General features: G+C 40.2%; 1 protein-coding gene across 1 annotated transcript in view; it reads left to right on the forward strand.

The window, feature by feature from the left end:
* Positions 1 to 398: 398 nt before the first annotated feature.
* The window catches only part of LOC121178916 (bis(5'-adenosyl)-triphosphatase-like), a 133,648-nt gene continuing 115,049 nt past the window's right edge, over positions 399 to 18,997 (forward strand). The window contains exons 1-2 of the mRNA XM_041033410.1: positions 399 to 517; positions 2,896 to 3,041. Of these exons, the coding sequence (XP_040889344.1) occupies positions 399 to 517; positions 2,896 to 3,041 (265 nt within the window). The remainder of the gene's footprint in view (positions 518 to 2,895; positions 3,042 to 18,997) is intronic.

The following is an 18,997-nucleotide window of genomic DNA, read 5'->3' on the forward strand; positions in this document are numbered from 1 at the left end:
AAAAAACTGAAAGCACAGGTGCTCCACAGCTCCTCATGGTCATAGCTAACAATACAGTCCACCCCTGTACTGATAGAAAGGCAGATGCTGGCTCAGGCTCAGTACTGGCAGGGTCCAACTCTGCAAGTACATTTAAATCAGCTTCTTAGTATTTTGTTGGTAAGATTACTACTGCAGAACGTTAGTCGAGGACCCCCCATGATGACCTTACAGAGTTAATCATACAACATTCCCATATCCAAGCAAGCTTGGAACATACAGGCTGTTGGTATTTATAAATCGAAGGTGATAAAATCTGTGTAAAGTAAACACTAATTGGGTCATCTCTATACGCAGTAAGCTAATTGCAGCACTCTACTTCTTAATTGTGGAATTGTCAGAGAGCATTTGGAACGATAATGCAGGAGAGACAGCTGGTGAGAGAGAGCGTGGATGAGTCTACTGGGACCAAATCCAAATTCACCCATGACTCTCTCCCTCCCTCCCTCCCTCCCTCTCCAGTGGCTCAGCAGTTCAGGTAGGAGATTGGAGAGAAAAAGATGGGAGGAAGGAGGGAGCATGCCCCATGCTGTGATTATCTCCAGGCTCCAGCCTTCCTCCTCCTTCTCCTCTGTCTTTCCCCACTCTGCCTTGGTCAGCCCACCTAGAGGGAGCTGTGTAATTGCCTAGACACCGTTTAACCCCATTGTAGCAAGTCACGTACATGTTTGAAAAAAAAAAAAGGGGTGGGGGGGGGGGGGGGGGGGGGTGTTCTCTTTCACAGTCATTAGGTGTTATGAAACTGGTCATGGTAAATGAGCTGCTAAACATAACTGACAATAGCATTGAAGGTTTAAAAACATATAATAGCGTATTCTATATCTTCACTTTAAACAGTTGGATTATCAACCAAAAGCATTTATATGAATTTATATATGAGTGACTGTGTGCTGAGCTGTGGACCTGCTCCACTGTGTAATATTATTTCCATGCAAAGTTGTTTACACATTAATATGTGCATACATGTATCCAGGGCATCCGTCCCCCTGCCCCCCACCCACTGAAAACACATTCCATGTGCATCAAGGTTGCATGTCGTTCATCAAACCCTTCTAATCTCTACATTACAGAATGTCACTTTACCTCTGCGGTGCTGCATGAATAATCCTGCTGATGTTCTATAAGGATATTACACAGTGTCCAACAGCACACTGATGTTGATGATGATGTACGGATTCAGCACTATGCTGAACGTGTTTCAACCTTCAGCTAATAGAGGTCTGACTCAAGAAAATAAGCCAACATCAAGTGGTACAGCACATAATGTTGTATAAAGCCACATGGTCACACTTTGATACCAACAGAAACACCATATCAAGATTTGCATGATTTAGATGCTAAAAAACAGAAGCAGAATGTGTTTGTGCTTGAGTTCAGCTCATCTGTATGTTAGATGGTGGCAATAATGGTTTCTCTCAGCAAGATGTCAACCATGTTAATGGAGGAGTTTGTCAGATGTGACACCGTCTTTCTATCTTGGGCACGGTCTGATAAGATGGATTCATCTCTCCACCACAGTGGAGTGATACAGAGAGAGAGACAGTGGCACACAGTAATGTCTTTTTTTCACCTCTGCTTTGATTGCTACCTGAACGAAAGGAAAACCTTCAGCTTCATTTGTCCTCTTAATTCAGTATCTCAGGTCTGCCTCGTACTGCGTTTCTCTCATCATTGCTTTAGTTTGCAGGATTGATTGTTTTAAACACTAAGGTCTGTGTTGGTAAAACGCACAACCAAAATGAGGGCTGTTTTTAGAAACTGATAATTATTTTTTGAAATTGAGTTAGGAGTTCATAGGAAATGTGAGGTTTATGCTTCCATTTTTATTTTCTTTTTTTTATAATTAATAAAGCTCTCCGTGTACTATAAACTAAACCTAGAGGGTGAGCACTGACTTCTCATTTTTTTCCCCCTTGGACAGTGTTGACACAAGCGGTCAATTCAGGTGTCGGTTGGTTTTGGGGCAAAGCCAGTGTAACAGATCACTAAGTGATGAAACAGACACACCATGATCTTCAGGACTTTATGTGATATATGTCCAAAAATGCACTGACTTTGGTTTAAATTGATGCTTTAGCTCAGAAACCGTAAAATAAATCAGTGTCTACTTCTGTCCAGTTGTCAGGCTTGATATGAGATGTGAGTGACTGTTCAGACTGTTGGATATAGGACAGGATTTTTAGATGCATGAAGAGGTAAAAGTACCAGCGTTTCTCCTGTATTTATTTATTTTGCTTCTCTCTTATTGCGTCTTATTGCTTAAAACATCTGTTGGTCCTTCAGGTTTTGGAAACCACATCCTCACAGACCCATGGTCCACCCACACAGATGTTTTCACTGTGTTTGTTTCGCTAAGCTTCTTCTCAGGCCTGGGAGTGCACTGACTGTGATTGATTTATATCTCTTTGATTCTCCAGGCAGCTTTATTACATTGGAGTGATTGCAGTGTTGGTGGTTGTGTGGTAGTTGGCATGTCTCTCTTTTATTTTTTTCTTTTGTCATGTGTTTTTTTTTTTTTTTTTTTTTTTTTTAAGTTGTGAAGGTAACATGTTAGATTAAGCGGGGTCATGTTCACAAAGCTTTTACAAAGACATCTCAAAGCCTCCTTTTTCTGCCTTTTTACATCTTGTTGTGTAGGTAATTGTAATATTTGTATTTGATATACAGTTTCTAATGTTTCAATGTTTCCATTCCTGGTTCCTTCATCCCCTCCAGCCAAATCACATCCCATTCAAATGAACACGTCAGCGAGGCTCTTCAGTGAGGACCTCCAGCTGTATGTTGACGTGTGCAATGAACCGAATCCTTGTTCAGTCTGATCTTATTGACCACCTGCTGTCTCTGTGTCTCTTCCAGGCCTGTGAGTCAGTGGGACATGTTGACCCTGCGTTTTGGACAGCATCCCTTTAAGGCCTCGGCCGTGTTCCTGCAGACTGAGCTGTCCTTTGCTCCGGTCGACGGAAAGCCTGTGGTGCCTGGACACATCCTCTCATTACTTACAGGTGAGAGGTGGGCCTGCTGAGCTCGGTGCTGTTTGTGGGTTTAAGAGTGTGTAGGCATTTTGACACCTGACAGACCGCCTCAACCTGGGGATGAGCGGTCACTTTGTTGCACTTAGTTTGTTTGGAAACTGCAGGTGGATAGAGAGAGAGAGAGAGAGAGAGATATGAAGAGTTTCCATTCAGATGGTTTTTTTTTCCAACATAAGATACGCATGTGGTAAAACAGTTTGTGTTGTGTGCTGGCCTATTTTCTACTAATAACTGGCTTTCTGTACATTATTCTCCAAATATATTTTGATGCGGTTATATTACACTTTAATACCAAATGTAATGAGGAAGACTCGAGAAGTTTGACCTGATGTGTTTATATGTACAGATGAAAGTAAACTAAGCTACTCAGGTACAGAATAACCAGCCTTACTCTGAAACAGGAATGCATGAATATATATGATTTGCACAGGATGGATTTGCAGTGCTTTGTAAGGCCTGATGATTTTTTTTTTTTTTTAAACAGCAAGCTTCCATGCTGTCCAAATGACAGAAAAGTGGCAGTACTAAAATTTGTATTTTCCAGAAATCTTCTGTGTAAAGCAGGTGTATAATGTGTTTTAAATGGTACTCACAGAGATTCACAGAGGACGGATTCTCTATGTGTCTGTTGGTTTTGTACCAGGAGAACGTGGCGGCTTCAGGCCTTCATATTGTGCCATGCTCAGTTTTGTCTTGGCTCTCTGAGTGGACAGCATTATACCACTGCTGTTTCCTTGTTGCAGGAGGATTTGCTTGCATTTCTGAAACACGTTTATTGTTTGACAGCTGTGTTGGTCTCTCGAACCTCCGACCATGATCAGATCGTGTGATCACACCCAGGAGTGATTCAATGTGGTATTATAGCGGCACGCTCTATGGGAGAAGCATGTTGTCCCAAGTAATTGTGTTTGTGTGTGTCTATGTTGTTAGGTCTATTCAAGTTCTGAGTAACTGGCAAATAATCAGGTGAAGGCGGTCTTTCACTGAGTGCAGTGGAAAAAGCTGTTTACTGTACTTTGTAACACAAATGCTGTTTTTATTCATTATAACAGTTAAAGCCTTTTCTGTTCTGCCATTTTTTTTTTTTTGAGTGATGCTGTATCTGCCAGAACTGGGAGGGATAGTGCCCTCTGAGCTGCTGGAGGGCAGGTAACGTGAAACTTGATTGAGAAATAAAAATGTCACAGCAACTGGGATTAATAAATGAATAAAAAGAGCATTTCTTCTGTAAACTCAGGATACTGGAAACTGGAAATGAAGTTGGTCTCTTAGCTTGTTTTAAATGAAAACTATCTGATGATTTACTATAACAATTTCTGGCTCATAGTGTCTTCACAGAAAGTGTTCAGACCTCTTGACTTTTTTGCACACTTCATTGTGTTGTAGATTGAAATTTAAATGAACTAAAGTGCCATTTTTTGCCCATCTACACTTTGAAGCCACTTTACCTATCTAAGACTATAAGCCTGCAGCCAAAGGGACTGACAATTGGAGTACAAACAGCTGAGGGTTCAGAGGGTTAATGAAGGTTTCACTGCAACAGCATCAAGCCTTAATTAACAGCATAGTATTGAGATGAACTCTCTTTCTATCCGTTTTCCATCATCAGTGTGAGTATGAAAACAGAACACAAGCAGTGTTGTACGGAGCAGCGTCCCTGACAGTGATCTGCAGTGGAATCAGACTCTGTCTTTCACAGTCAATATCTGTCTCATTGTTTCTCTCTGACTTGACTTGAACATTCACTGCTCAATGGAGCACTTCCTAAAGCCTCCTGTTGTTGCCTGGCAACAGATGCTGTCCTTGCTGAAGTGAACCTGCCCTTGATATAAAGGCCACATAAGCAGCTGTTTGCCATACATACACACACACACATATTTAAAACAGAAAATAGCGGTGGCTGGTGAAGGTTACCTAAACCCTGTTGCTGTGCAGGATTGTTTGCTTTCAGTTCTTTTTGTTGATCGTCGTGTTTTCATACTCCCAACATAACACAGAGGTTTACCTTTAAATAGATACAGTGTCAAACGCAGGGCGGAGGAGGTCATGAATCCTTGCTGGCTCTCCTCTTCCCTATCCTCTCTGTGCTGGGAAAACAACAAGGAAAAAAAAATACTTATGTCTATTAATCATTGTTTTCAACCAGCCTGAGAAAAAAAAAAAAAAAACTTGAATTAATTTGCATGATTTCCATCGCTGATTTGTTTGAATAATGTGCTCATTCTCTTCTCGGAATGATAATCAGTTCTTGGCTTTGAGCTTAACTTCTCAAGTGCTGCTCTCACCTTGCACAACTCCTCCACACTGAGATTAACTTTGGACCAGGGAGATTTCTGTCTCTGCTCTGCTTGTACACTTCCGTTCTGAAGCCATATGTTGGCGTTATTTAATCAAAATTTCCCTTTAAATACTGCAATTGTCACTCTTGATTGCAGAGGCCTGGCATATTCTGAGAATGTGACGTATGAGCGTACAGCGTCTCGTAAAGCGATGGTTTCCGTTAGAATCAGTGTGTCAGACAGATGAACCTGAGCTGTGGCTAAGCCCTGACATTACTGTGACCTGAAGAGAAATGAAGACAGAGACAGCTGAAAATCTAGATATCACAGGATATTTCTCCCCATCTCTTCTATCTTAGCATGTTGTTGTCATACAACCCCGGCGTGGTGTGGACGAGACCGGGTGGCAGCAGTGAGGCAGCATGTATGATCTGCCTGACAGAGCAGGGAAAGATCCTGTTGGAAATAAAAGGATTGGAAACAATAGTGCAGAGGTGTCCCAACTGTTCCACAAAGGGCCGTGTGGCTGCAGGTTTTTGTTCCAACCAAGCAGCAGCACACCAGACTTGACTCATTTAATCAACTGATCTCAGTCTTCAGACAGTTGATTGGTCAAACTGTGTGTTCTTGATTGGTTGGAACAAAAAACTGCAGCCACACCGGCCCTTTGTGGAACAGTTTGGACACCCCTGCAACAGTGGATCATGAGCACCTGAAAAATGTAAGACAGCATGTAAGGCAGCATTCCTGAAGCACACTACTAACACTCTGTAAACAGTGACATGAAAGATTAAACAAATGATTGAACTAATGAAATGTATCTCATCAACAGAATGAATCTAATAATTATTAATTCTGTGTAATTAATGGAGTTTCTCAACCTCTGTTATTATGTGAAAGATTTTGATTCAGATTCATCAGACAGAATGTTTGATATTTGATCAGCATGTTATTTCATTAACATTTTTCATGTTTCATAACAATCTAAAACGGTGTCGACTTACTTTACAGTGAATATTCATGATCACCAGAGGATGAAACCTGATTTTTTTTTTTTTTTTTTTGGCCGTCCTTAGGACAACACTACAACTTTAAAGATACAATAAGCAGACTGATGCCTCTCTCTCTTTTTTTTATGAAGTTTTGAATGTGCTGCTTGAATAAATATCTAAGTAACACATTATGTTAATCATAATCAGTTCATTTTTTGTTGCCTTTAAAAAAAACATTAATTAATTTACATTTAATTTATGCTATTTAAAAAGCTCTTGGTCAAAAAAAAAGTTATAATGATAATTAAAACTCATAAAATGATAATTCAGTGTTATAAAATTATAATTAAACGAGCCATTATAGAAAACAGGTTCATTATTTTGTCTTTAAATAGTAACTAAAATCATAAATTTTTAAATGTATCTTGAAATACTTAAAAAAAAAAGCTCTTTCACATTTTACAATGTACTTTAATTTTAATTTGACCTTCAGTGGATCAACTTCTAACTTGATGCATTGGTGGAGCTGTGTTTTCCAGGATGTGTGACACGATGACACACCTCACATCATTGAACATGTCACTTGGCTGATCACAGCACACAGTTAAAATAAATAAATAAATAAAAAATTATAGCCTAGCACCTTATATATAACACACCACGTTATTTGTAGAGCTGTATTTTTTATTTTTCTTTTGCAACTTAAACACAGAACTCTTCATTCACCCCATTCCTTTAACCAGCCTGAGATTCACAGTTAATGCAGTCTCGAATGAGTTTAATTAGGTTTGCTCTATCAATTAACACACATTTAAGCAGAGAGAATTTAGAGGGCTCAGGAGACAGCACCCTTAATAAATAACTAGAACCAGGAATTATGCTCCGCTGTGTAACATTGGCTCACAGGATATAAACACATCAGGCCGGCCACTTATCTCTCATCTGTATGGAATAAAGAGATGGTAAAGTGATTGCTGGATGAACTTCTCTTTATGCTCCTGTTGAAGTGCCGCTGAATGAAAGGAGAACGTATTCCACTCAGTGTGATGGAGATGTGTTTCTGCTTTTTGTGCTGCTGAAGGTTACACTGAGAGAGATGGATTACAAGCCATATCAGTCTACAACATGCTTACCAGCCTAATTCCCTCTGAGATGAAGCGCACTGGGCTCCGGTGATGGAGCACCGGTCTGATACTGCCATGCAAATGTCCCCAGCAACATAAACACAGTCTTTGATTAGGTATCTTCTTTCTCAAAGAATTCATTAGACCAAAAGCTGATTACACACATCTAGTAATCCTATTAAAATTTATAATTAGTAGCATTTTCTATCTCTCTTCAGAGGTTGCACGTGGCGGGTGGGGAAAAGGGTTGCAATTAGCAAAGACACAATGCTGTCCCTTGTTATCCAGCGATCTCACGACACACATTAGCAGACGCTCAGGCAGAGATTACTGGAGCAGCTGCGTTTTGTTTTTTTTTCTTTCTCTGAATCACCCCTGAAGTGTCTGTCACAGCGCCATGATGGTAGCCCAGCAAATGTCAGGAGCTGTGGAGAAGTTAGTCTTTCTATTTTCTTCTATGAGATCAAACTTAACCCAACAAGGAAATTTGAAATAACCGAGAAAACAGGATTACAGATCCAGGACATTTGATTGTGCAGGTTGTGTCTCAAGGTTTGTGTCCCAGTTAATTCAATTGGCCATGTTCCTGGGTCAGAAGCCAGCACGAGTTCCTGTCCTTGTTGCTACGCCATATGTCACGTATTTTGGATTCACCTATATGGTGTAAACTTGGCACTGTGACTCGATGAAACTCCTGAAGATGTGATATGACCCAGCTCATATGAATCATATGGATCATATGAAGCACGTAAAAAAAAAAAAAAACAGTAACATGCTTTTTCACTCAGTCCAGGCTTTTAATTAAATAATAATAATTAAATAATTACACAGCTTCATTCATCTTGTTTTTGCAATTACATTTTGTTGTAGTCTCATCATTTTTAAAATTTTACTTGACTTCATAACTGTGATTTGAAAGCAAAATTGTTACAACCAATGGACAGCCAAGTTTTAAACAAGTCCATAGTTTGACCAGATGAACAATGAGGACATCATCTGGACTGTCTGTAAAAAAGAGATTCAAACTTGCAGAGCCACAGTGCTGACCTGTACTTAGTACCCAGGTTTACAGTAGAACAAAAAGCAGTCATTTCTTGAGGGTTTATATTTGTGTTTACTTGAAATAATTGGTTTAGATTTTTAAGGATCAGCCTGGAATGTGCTCCCATAAGGGACTCTGCTATCGCCTTCAGTGATGCTGCCATGTCTCCACATCTCAGCAATTAAGTGTGTGGGTAAAATGACTAGGTTCCCATTGTCCTCGCCATCCCTCTGCTCTTCTTTGTTTGTTTGTTTGCTTATTATTTATTTATTTATTTATTTATTTATTTATTTATTTATTTATATTTTAACAAATCCAGATTTAATAATTCAAGCCTTTTAATGTTATGTGTATCCAATACCGTGTTCATACTTTCATCTATGATTAGTAGTGTGTCTGTGTTCTGAAGCTTTTTTCTTTTTTTCTCTCTTTTTTTTTTTATTTCTACCTCCTGGAGCTTTGTTTCAATAACAGAGAAAACAAATGGAAGAATGGAAGATTACCTTTCTTGCACATACAGAGATGTGTAAGAAAGGTAATCTTGCACTAGCACATTGGCACAAAAGCATAGGCATTTTATTTTGAAAGCATAACCTGGAGTGGAGGAGACCTTCTCCATCCCCTCCCCATCCTCCTTTCTTGTCCTCTGTTCCCTTCTCAGAACACATTACACTGATTGTGACCCCCCCCCCCCCCCCCCCCCGCAATACACACAGTTGGTCCCCATGCCCTCAGCCAAACACCCCATGATTCCATGTCTCATGCACACTCGGCTGCTGTGCATGGATCACTGGTGTCTGCATGCGAGCAGCCCTACAAACAAAATCAGGTCATCGGCTCCTCTCAGCTGCAGGTAGTGCTGAGCCTTGACCTTTTTTTTCCTTCTTCTTCTCTGGTGTGTTTATATTCCTGTTTGGCCTGGGGCGAGGGGTTTGATTGTTGGAGTCAGGCGGATATTTTGGCCAAGCCCCCACTGAGCTGTTACGGCCCGCTTACACCGGATAGCAGGCACCTTAAAGGCCAGGGGCAGATCACAAGGGGGGGGGGGCATGGTCAGTTGTCCATGTGTACCCCACATATACCTAATCACTCTACGCTAAAATCTTGGATGATAGGTATTGAGCTGGGATGTGGCCTGACAATTTCTATTTTTTTTTTTTTTATTAACCTGAAGAAGGTATAAATTGGACAGCAATTAAAACTTAATGTAGCCTTTATTTTTTCTGCCTGACATGAATTTCACTCGTCTGTGATTGATCACTTGCTCGGGAGATGATTTCTTCTTGTGTATCTTGCACAGCGTCTGCCTTTGATGTTTGACTCTTTCCACTTGTACATGTTTCATACGCAATGCATTAGAGGCACCACTTTGTTCTTTCTCATTTGTAATCAATAACTCACCAAACCCATCACAACTTAACTCAGTCTTTACAAAAAAAAAAAAAAACAACTCATCTGTGCTTGGAAGACTTGGGCTCCTTGAGGAACTCTGTTGTTGCTTAAAATAAGCAGCACCTTTGAATTTTTATGCAGCTTTAGTTTTTTCCTTTACCTTATTTTTCTTTTTGCTGTCAAAATGAAGCCGTGCATTTCATTTTAAACATCTGATGAATGTGCCCATCAAGCGCTCACATTGCTCTTTGACAGCACTTTCATTATTATACACACCTTAACATTTAATGTGTTTCATGCCACGATTGCTCTGAAGCTGCTCCAGTGTTTTTCTGATTAATAGCCAGGAGACCTGCTCATGGTTTCTGATAACTATCACCTGATATCATGAGATGACATCAGATAATCAGGGTCACAGTGAAATGAAAACAGGAAGCTGTGCATTACTTCCTTAAATCAATTCATCCTATTGGCATGAATTGTAGCAGATGTGCAATGTGACAAAATCACAGGGTGTTTTATTTATTTTTGTGTTTTTTGTTTGTGTCTGTGAATCCAGATCTTTGAGTAAATGGAAACCCCTAAATGACAGCAGACATATTCTCATGTCCAATAAACTTCATTAATTATATTGATAGTATAAACCATGAAAGCACTGCATAGCCATCTTTGCTAAAGTTACAAACCTTAAAGTTCATATCAGTTACTTGTGCCTTTCTGCAGTCAGAAGTCACGTCACAGTGCAAATATTTTTCATTATTGATAGGAAGGAGAATGGTCTTTGGGGATACATCAGAAATGATCCTTTAACCTCCAGTCCTCTGAACAGGTGAGCCAGTGTGCATGTAGATCGACAGCTGAGCCAATGGAGGCACAGACACCTGGAAACTGTAGTGGACAAGTCAAGGACAGAAAGTTTTTTTTTTTCTTTGTAGCAGTGATACTGATGAACAAAGCTGACATTTGTTGCTCAGTTTTTCAACTTCTCGTTGTTTTACAGGTAATTACAGTAATTAGTTACAAACTGACATGAGCAGAGCTTTAATTTCAGTTGGGTTTTCATGTCTGAGTGCCAGCGACAGCCGTGGCTGGGGGCGTTCTGTTTTTCAGGTTTCCCATCTGTCCGTCCGTCTGTCCCATTCTCTTGAACGCAATGTCTCATGAAGGCCTTGAGGGTTCTTTTTTTTCTTTTTCCAAATTTGGCTTTAAAAGACTCACTTGGATGAAGTGATTCGATTTTGGTGGTCAAAGGTCAAAGGTCAAGGCAACTGTGATCTCATGTCTATGCCATTCTTGTGAATGTGATGCATCAGGAACACCTGGAGGAACTTTGATCACATCTGGCACAAATGTCCACTTGGGCTCAAGGATGAACTGATTAGAATTTGGTGGATAAAGGTCAAAGGTCAAGGTCTCTGTGATCTCACAAAACACATTTGTGGCCATAAGTCAGGAATTCATATGCTAATTATTATAAAATATGCATACATTTTAAAGTCTTCATTGTATATATTATGAGTTCAGTCTTACAGTGTCAGATAACACTGTTAACTGTCTTCTTTAGTATTTTTTTATTTAACATGAGCCATGATGGATCCTCTCGGTCCCTGTTTGCTTGGCTGCACTGCAAACAGATTCACCAGCTGCTCTTCTTTTGGAGCATTTCTGACAGAGTAGCTGAACAGAGCATATTCGGTATCCCAAACGCTGTTACTGCGTCACCAGCAACCACAACAGGACTGATATCTGAAGGATTACAGCCTTCAGGACAGCCCTGATAGTGCTGGAGCAGAGTGTTCAGAGTGTCCTCTCCTCCCTGTTTCCCGACAGCGTTTTGTTCATCCTATCATTTTTTTTCTACAGGCAACAGTGTAGGAATTCTAAATTTATAATCCAGAAAAAGACGCATTGGCATTTTACTGCAAATTATTAGGTATGATTTCAGTTTGTCAAATTGTAATTTTGGGCCTGGCATGATAATGTTGGTCAATTTGCTCATCCAACACTGAATCTCAATAACCTCTGAAAAGATGCCTTGGAAAGAAATGGATTTTTTTTTTTTTTTTTTTTTTTTCAGTCAACCCCGAGATCTTTCCTCTTGTGCCACAGTTGAGACCATTTTCTACTTATACTCAGGATGCATTAAATATTAAACGTAAGAGGTCAATGAAATTTGCTGAATATATTCATGTTCCCCAGAAAATTAACCCTTTCAGTTTCAGAGAGCTTTTCCTTAGTGCCACACTTTAGGACTAAATCCTAGCTCTGCTCTTGATTCAGCTCGTTGTCTCACAGGCACATTGTCATGATACAAATAAAGAATGATGAGATAAAAATAGCAAAATCCTCAAAAATACATTTTTTTGGTTGATGCCCAGAATTGTTTTCTGATCTAATGTCCCCATCAGCAGAACCTCATCATTTTCTGTTTCTGTGACAAATCACAGCTGAAAAATGCCACACTGTGGCTAAGGTTTGTTTGGGTTTAGACAGAACAACAGCATTAAAGATCTTAACCTTGGTAAAAAAAAAAAGAAAAAAAAAAAGAAGGAGGTCTTTGATAAAGTTAGGGAATGATCGCTTAAACAAAAACAGCCTTGAGTGGAAACAGGAAACGAGCAGCTGATCCCCATGTCTCTCTGATGTAATGTTGACTCATCCGTCCACAATGACCTGCTTCCTCTGCAGACTCCATCACTCCATAATCATGGCACCTGACTTCCTGCTCTGCTCCTGTCATAATTACTGCGGCCGCTAGAGAGCTGATGACCAACACTTTGCACACTGCAGGAGGGAACCACTGCTACAAGTTATTATTCTTGAGTTTAGCAGTAGCAGCATTAGTAACAGTAGTTACACCAGTACTAGTTGCAAAATGATGACATGAGCTGCTGTGTTCTGACACTAAAAAAGAAAAAAAAATAGTGTTGTGTTATTCATGTCTGTGGGCTTATGCTTTAGCTTGTGTGCAGACAGAATGAGAGGACAATGCAAATGAAGCAGCCACCACCCAGATACATTTTCTCTGGACGATTGAGGGGTGGCCTCTTTTTCTTCAGTTGAGACTGTGTTTCATAATTAAAACCTCCTCTCCCATCGGCCTGCTCCAGATGTGCTGCTGAACTCATCAGCTTCCTCTGTGCCACAGAGAGATAGCACATACAACCAGACAGCTTGAACTGAGGGAGCCTTGGTCACAAAGCACATTTGTTTTAATATATCCCACCCCATGCAGTCTTTGCAAGTCCAGCACAATGAGCAGTGGCTGCCTCTTTGCTTCCAGCTCGCATTCATGTATGAATAAAGTTGCTGCTATGTTCAATTGGACAGAAAAAAACACATGCAGAAGAGTTAGCTGATACTAGAACGGCTAAAAAGGTTTGTTTTGATGGTGGTGCTATAAGAAAGGTCATGGAGTCATAAAAATCCAAAGTGTTCATCCAATGGGGAGTATGAATTATGAGACATATTGCTGAGTTCATGTCATGGGAGTTAAGGTAAATATAACTAAATAAAGGAAGAAAAGGCTGTTCATGTCACACGAGTTGTCATTCTGACTTGGAAAGCTTCAATTCATCCAACTTGCTGCTAAATAATATGTAAGTACACACAAACAAAACAAGCAAACCTTAGTGATTCACCAGTCTGTCATTCAGGGTCATTAAATGAAATCATATGGATGTAGTGTTATATTGACCATGCGCATCCCACACAAACTGATGTAGCATGTATTCTGAAAATAGGACATTTTGCCCTAATGGTGGTGCTAACAGAAAACTCAAGAAGCATCCTAGCATGGAAAGGGTTAATCCTCTGGTGAACATGAGTGGTAATCTGCCTACAGACCAAGCAGTGTAGAAAATATATGGCTGAATACACTGTGTAAAAACTTGACATTTAGTCTTTAGGGTGGCTCATGTAGTCAAAACTGGAACAGGCTCATCCTTTGGGGAGGATGAATGTGATCAGTAAACTTGATGGTTGTCTGCTTATTAGATTTTGATGTTGTTTGGTCAGAGTGGTCGGAGGGGTTAACTCATGGTGGTCAGTAGCTGTCCAGATGTCTTGTGTTGCATCAAAGTTGTAGCCTGATTACAGATATCTGGATCACCATCCATATCTGCATTCTTCATTAAGTCAAATAGGTATGGTTCTGTGCTCATTGATGTCATGCCAAGAAATTCAGAGCCTTATAGGTGTGATGGAGAATGGGGAAACCTTAGTCCTGTACCAAAGCTAGAATCCATCACAAACAACAAAGGCATTAGTGAGAATAAGATCAGTGCAGCTCTATGGATTGAAGTTCATTCACTGTTGACCTGAGGTCAGCATGCTCCTTTGACTTTAACTGCTCCTTGCAACTGATACAAAAGTGGCATTGATTGGATACAGATAGTGACCCCAGTAAGTAATCAGACCCCATTCACTCTTTGCACATTTTATTATGTGGTAGATTTCATTTTAAATGGATACACTCAATAACAGACATCGACAAAGTTGAAATGTTGAAATGTTTGAAGAAGTTTTGCAAATTAAAAAAATAAAAAATAAAAACCTTAAATCTGTCATATTTATCTCAGACCCTTAATTTGGCGCTTGGTGGAAGTGCCTTTGGCAGCAATTACGACTTAGAGACTTTGTGGGTATGTCCCTACAAGCTTTTCACACCTGGAAGATCCTTTCTCTCTCTGTCAGATTGGATGAGAAGTGTCTGTGACCTGCCATCTTCAGGTCTCTGCACAGATGTTCTGTGGGGTTTAAGTCTGGACTTTGTTCAGGGCTATTCAACGACCGTCGGAGACTTTTCCTTAAGCCGCTCCTGCATTGTCTTGGCTGTATACTTAGGGTCATTGTCGTCCTGAAAGGTGATCCATTGTCCCAGTCTCAGGTTGTGTCCACTCTGGAGTTAGTTCACACTTACAGACGGCACTGTGCTCCTGGGAACACTCAGAGATTTAGAAGTGGTTTTATATCCTCACCCTGACCTGTGCCTGACCACAGTTTAATTACAGCGGTCTATCTGACATGTGTTTGTCCTGACATGTAGGGTGAATTGTGGGATCTTATATACACAGGTATGTACCTATCTAAACCATGTTCTGTCAGTCCACAGGTGGAAACCCAGTCAAGTTCTAGACACAGCTCAGGGATAACAAAAGCAAATAGGATGCACATGACCACAATCCTAAGTGCCAAAGGGTCAGTTTATGATTTTTAATGCATTTGCAGAAATTTATTAAAAAAAAAAATGAAATCTGTAACATCATAAAATGTGGAGAAATAAAAAAAAAAAAGAAAAAGGCCAGATCACATTTACAACCTCACTGTGGCAGTCACGGATTGCTGATTGCAAACTGCATTCATGTCAAAAAGCATCATTACTCTTAATTATTTCATATTACATCTAACTGATTTATTAAGCCTGTCTACAGTGATTATTCAAGCAAAATGAGTTTTTGTGTTTCTGCGAGGAAAGAATTATTCGACTATTTGTGTCACTCAAGTGTGGGTTTGTTTGCAGGTTGTGTGTCGTGTGTGTGTGTGTGTGTGTGTGTGTGTGTGTGTGTGTGTGTTTCCAGTGTTTGGGCTTGTTACCATCTCATTTCCTCCTCTGTGAGTTCATGCATTTCTCTCAGCGTTTTCATTTTGGTCCTCCATGATGTGACTGAGTGCAGTGTTTTCTCCTCCTCCCTCCCCATCACTCTCCTCTCCCACTCCCTCAGACAGATGACAGCGCTGGTTGGCAGATGATTCACAATGCCCACAACACAACGTGGTGGGAGATGTGGGGGGGCGCTTATTTGCAGAAACAGCTATAATGAATATATGAGCGCTAACTGTATCTCAGCTGCTAAATTCAAATTGTTCCCACAAATATACACTCTTGCCCCAACCACCACATTCAGTGGCTCAGACTAATATCAGGGGCTGAGTATCACACGAGACAGTGCTGATTATTTTATTCTTTTCAGCTTGGGTGGAGCCGGAGGCAGCTATGGTTGAATTAGACTAATGTTTTGACATGATGGCTGGGGAATAGGAAGATGGAAGTAGAGAGGCAATGTCCCCTACACTGAAAGATTGCGGTAAGACAGGACGACTCCCATAAGCCATCATCAGCTGGGTGTGTAGCAAAGAGGCTCGGAGGATATGTCAAGTTAATGTAGCAGCGTGGCATATAAAGATAATAAATCTCATCAAGCGCAGAAACTGAAGTGACCTGTGTGTGAATTCCAGTCATGTTCATCATGATGCTAAATTGACGCCTGGTTATCTTTCCGTGGGTTTGGTTTAGTTTGAGTTGATTGTGATTTGTCACAGATTATTCCAGTGGATACGCAGGAGAGCTGAGTTATGGCGCGGCCTGCACAGGAAGTGCTTCAGCCATGTTTCTCAGTAGATGCGTTTCTATTTCAATGGATCCAGCTGTCTACGCAGGCAACACAATGCCCTGTGTTTGTTTTTCCTCACGCTTTATGTTTATAAAGGCACAAAGATTATTTTAATGCTGTTCTGTACCTGAACGCATTCAGTGAAGACACAGACTGAAAGGACTGAAACTGCTGCTGCTGCTCCGCTAACATGCTGTTCACGCTACGCCTTCTGTCTAGACACGGTGTTACGTTTCACTGCTGAAGTGTTCCAGATGTCTGCAGCTGTCTACAGAGTATCATAGTGGATTTATATCGTAGTTAAGCGTAAGCTTTAACTTGTTGTTACTCCTCAACACGACGAGAGAAACAGTTGTGCTTTGCTCGGCAGTCTCATGCATTTATTATATCCACACACTGGAACTGTGTTTACATTTTTACTTTGGAGCTGGGGGTGATTGTCACAGTGAGGTGAAAGCTTGCACTGAGAATGACTTTGCCCGTCCACCAAACACAACTTCATTCATTCATTCATTAACTCAATCAATTTTTTCTTCACTTTCTGAAAGCAGCAGAAACATGCAGTAGAAAACACAAATCAGCGTGACCTGACCAATTACAGTTTTTAACGGACCCTGATCGTGTTATCTACAGAGTGATCTCCAGTGCTTTCATGTATTTGATTGGCTTTTGATGCAGCGCTGTTGTCGGTCTGAGCACATTTTAAGACGGAGAGTTTTTTTTTTTTTTTTTTTTTAGATAAGCTCTGGTCATGGCGAATGAATTATTGATTAGGTGTGGTTAAGGTTAGGCAGGGAAGGATTGTGGTGATGAACAAAGGCAACCAAACACTGACTGGTGGTGCAGCAGCGAATTGTCTTCTCTGCTGCACTATACCTCCTTTAAATAATTAATTTCTGAAGTCTCCTATTTTACTAATTCCTTATCTAGAGCATAAAAAAATAATTATTAAGTGTGAAATTTGTTTTTTTCTTTTCTTTTCAGTCTCAGTGTTATGAAGGCATGCAGGACAGATGTGTAAGAATCCAGCAGAACTGCAAATGAAAATATAATTGCACTCTGAATTAATATCCTGTAGTCTTACTACGTGAGCCTCTATTATTTGGAATATTTTGTCCATCCATGACGTAGAGGGCAGGTTTATCTTAGAAATAACTAGAAAATAATACACACAGAAAAAGATAATGTAGTAACATGAACAACATAAGCCAAACCTCTTAAATGCATAACTGGATAAAGCCTTATTACAGTTAAAGGACATTAAAGAAACATGAAGATGCTAAATTCAGCCTGTTTGTTCCAAGTTCCATCTTCTGGCCTATAGTCACATAAACACAACAGATTCCATCTTAACTTTAGAGCAATGAGCTGGAGGTGCAAGAGACAGGAAGCAATATGGGATCAGTTGTCACAGATGTTAAAAAAAGAATCTTTATGTTGAATAAAAGGCGTTTGCTGTAAAGGTCTCAAGATAAAAACGCACAAAAAAACAAAGCTCTCAGGCAGGAACACGAAGCCGTGAAACACCCTGCAGCAGCTGATTATCTGTCCTGAGGCGAAACATCCTGTCACCTGTCTGCTCACGATATCTGCAAAGATTCATACCTGTCCGCATGTCACCAAGCTGTGTGTCAGCACTCCCACCTTCAATTTCCTCTGAGCTGTATATGAGCTCTGTAGATCTGATGCTACACTGAGCAGATCATTTACACATCCACACCCATTTGTTTTTCGATGCACTGATCTAAAAAAAACCCAGACAGGGACAAAACTGCACAGGAAACTAAGAGCTTTTGTTGTCTTATGTGTTTCTTTGTTCTGTGGCTGTATGGAGGCCCAGGAGGGACAAATGACGGGTCATCTGATGAGTCAAATGTACAACTGATTGCACGTATGCATAAATCATTTTGTGTGAGTTGAATAAACCATATAGAAAATAAGTAAATAAATAAATTATTAGAAATAAATTATATATATATATATATATATATATATATATATTTTTTTTTTTTTTTCCCATTCCATTGTTTTAGTGTTTGTCAAACAGCAGTTTTAAATACAGCGTGTCTCTAGGGATGGCAAAGACAATGTCCACGACTTGGCTCCAGATGAGAGTCTCTTTGGTAATCTCTTTCCTCTAAGGCCATCATCAGGTCAAAAATTCAAATTCAAATTTCTATTACTTTAAAACCTGAAAAATCGGTAATAAACAGGCGTTTGTTTGCAAGTTGACATATTCAAATTTAGGTTTTCACACATTAATTATTTAACACGGAGACTTCGTTCACGGCTCAGGAAGTGAGCTGTTTTACAGTCGGGCTTCTTCTGGCCAGCTGCTCACTTCTGTCTCTCTAACTTGGCTCCTTGCTGAGGAAGTCGGTTGCTCACTTCTCCATCCATTTATGTGCTTGGCCAGCACTGCCTGTTTACACCGCTACATTATTTATTTCTTACTTTTTCTTACATTTTCAGCATAAATGAGAAACTGTGTTGGGGATACCTCTCCAGCAAACAAAATGAGCCATCTCTATTGTCATGGAAAGGAGTCGTGCTGCATGCTGGAAGTATTTATTCCCAGTGGCAGCGGAGAGATGAGTCCACCCGTCCCCCTCCTCCTTACCCTCCCTCCTTCGTTTCACATCCTCTGCTTCATGCAGTGTGTGTGTGTGTGTGTATATATATATATATATGTGTTTGGGACTTGT

This window comes from Toxotes jaculatrix, chromosome 3, assembly GCF_017976425.1.
Source record: "Toxotes jaculatrix isolate fToxJac2 chromosome 3, fToxJac2.pri, whole genome shotgun sequence".
Taxonomy (NCBI): Eukaryota; Metazoa; Chordata; class Actinopteri; family Toxotidae; genus Toxotes; species Toxotes jaculatrix.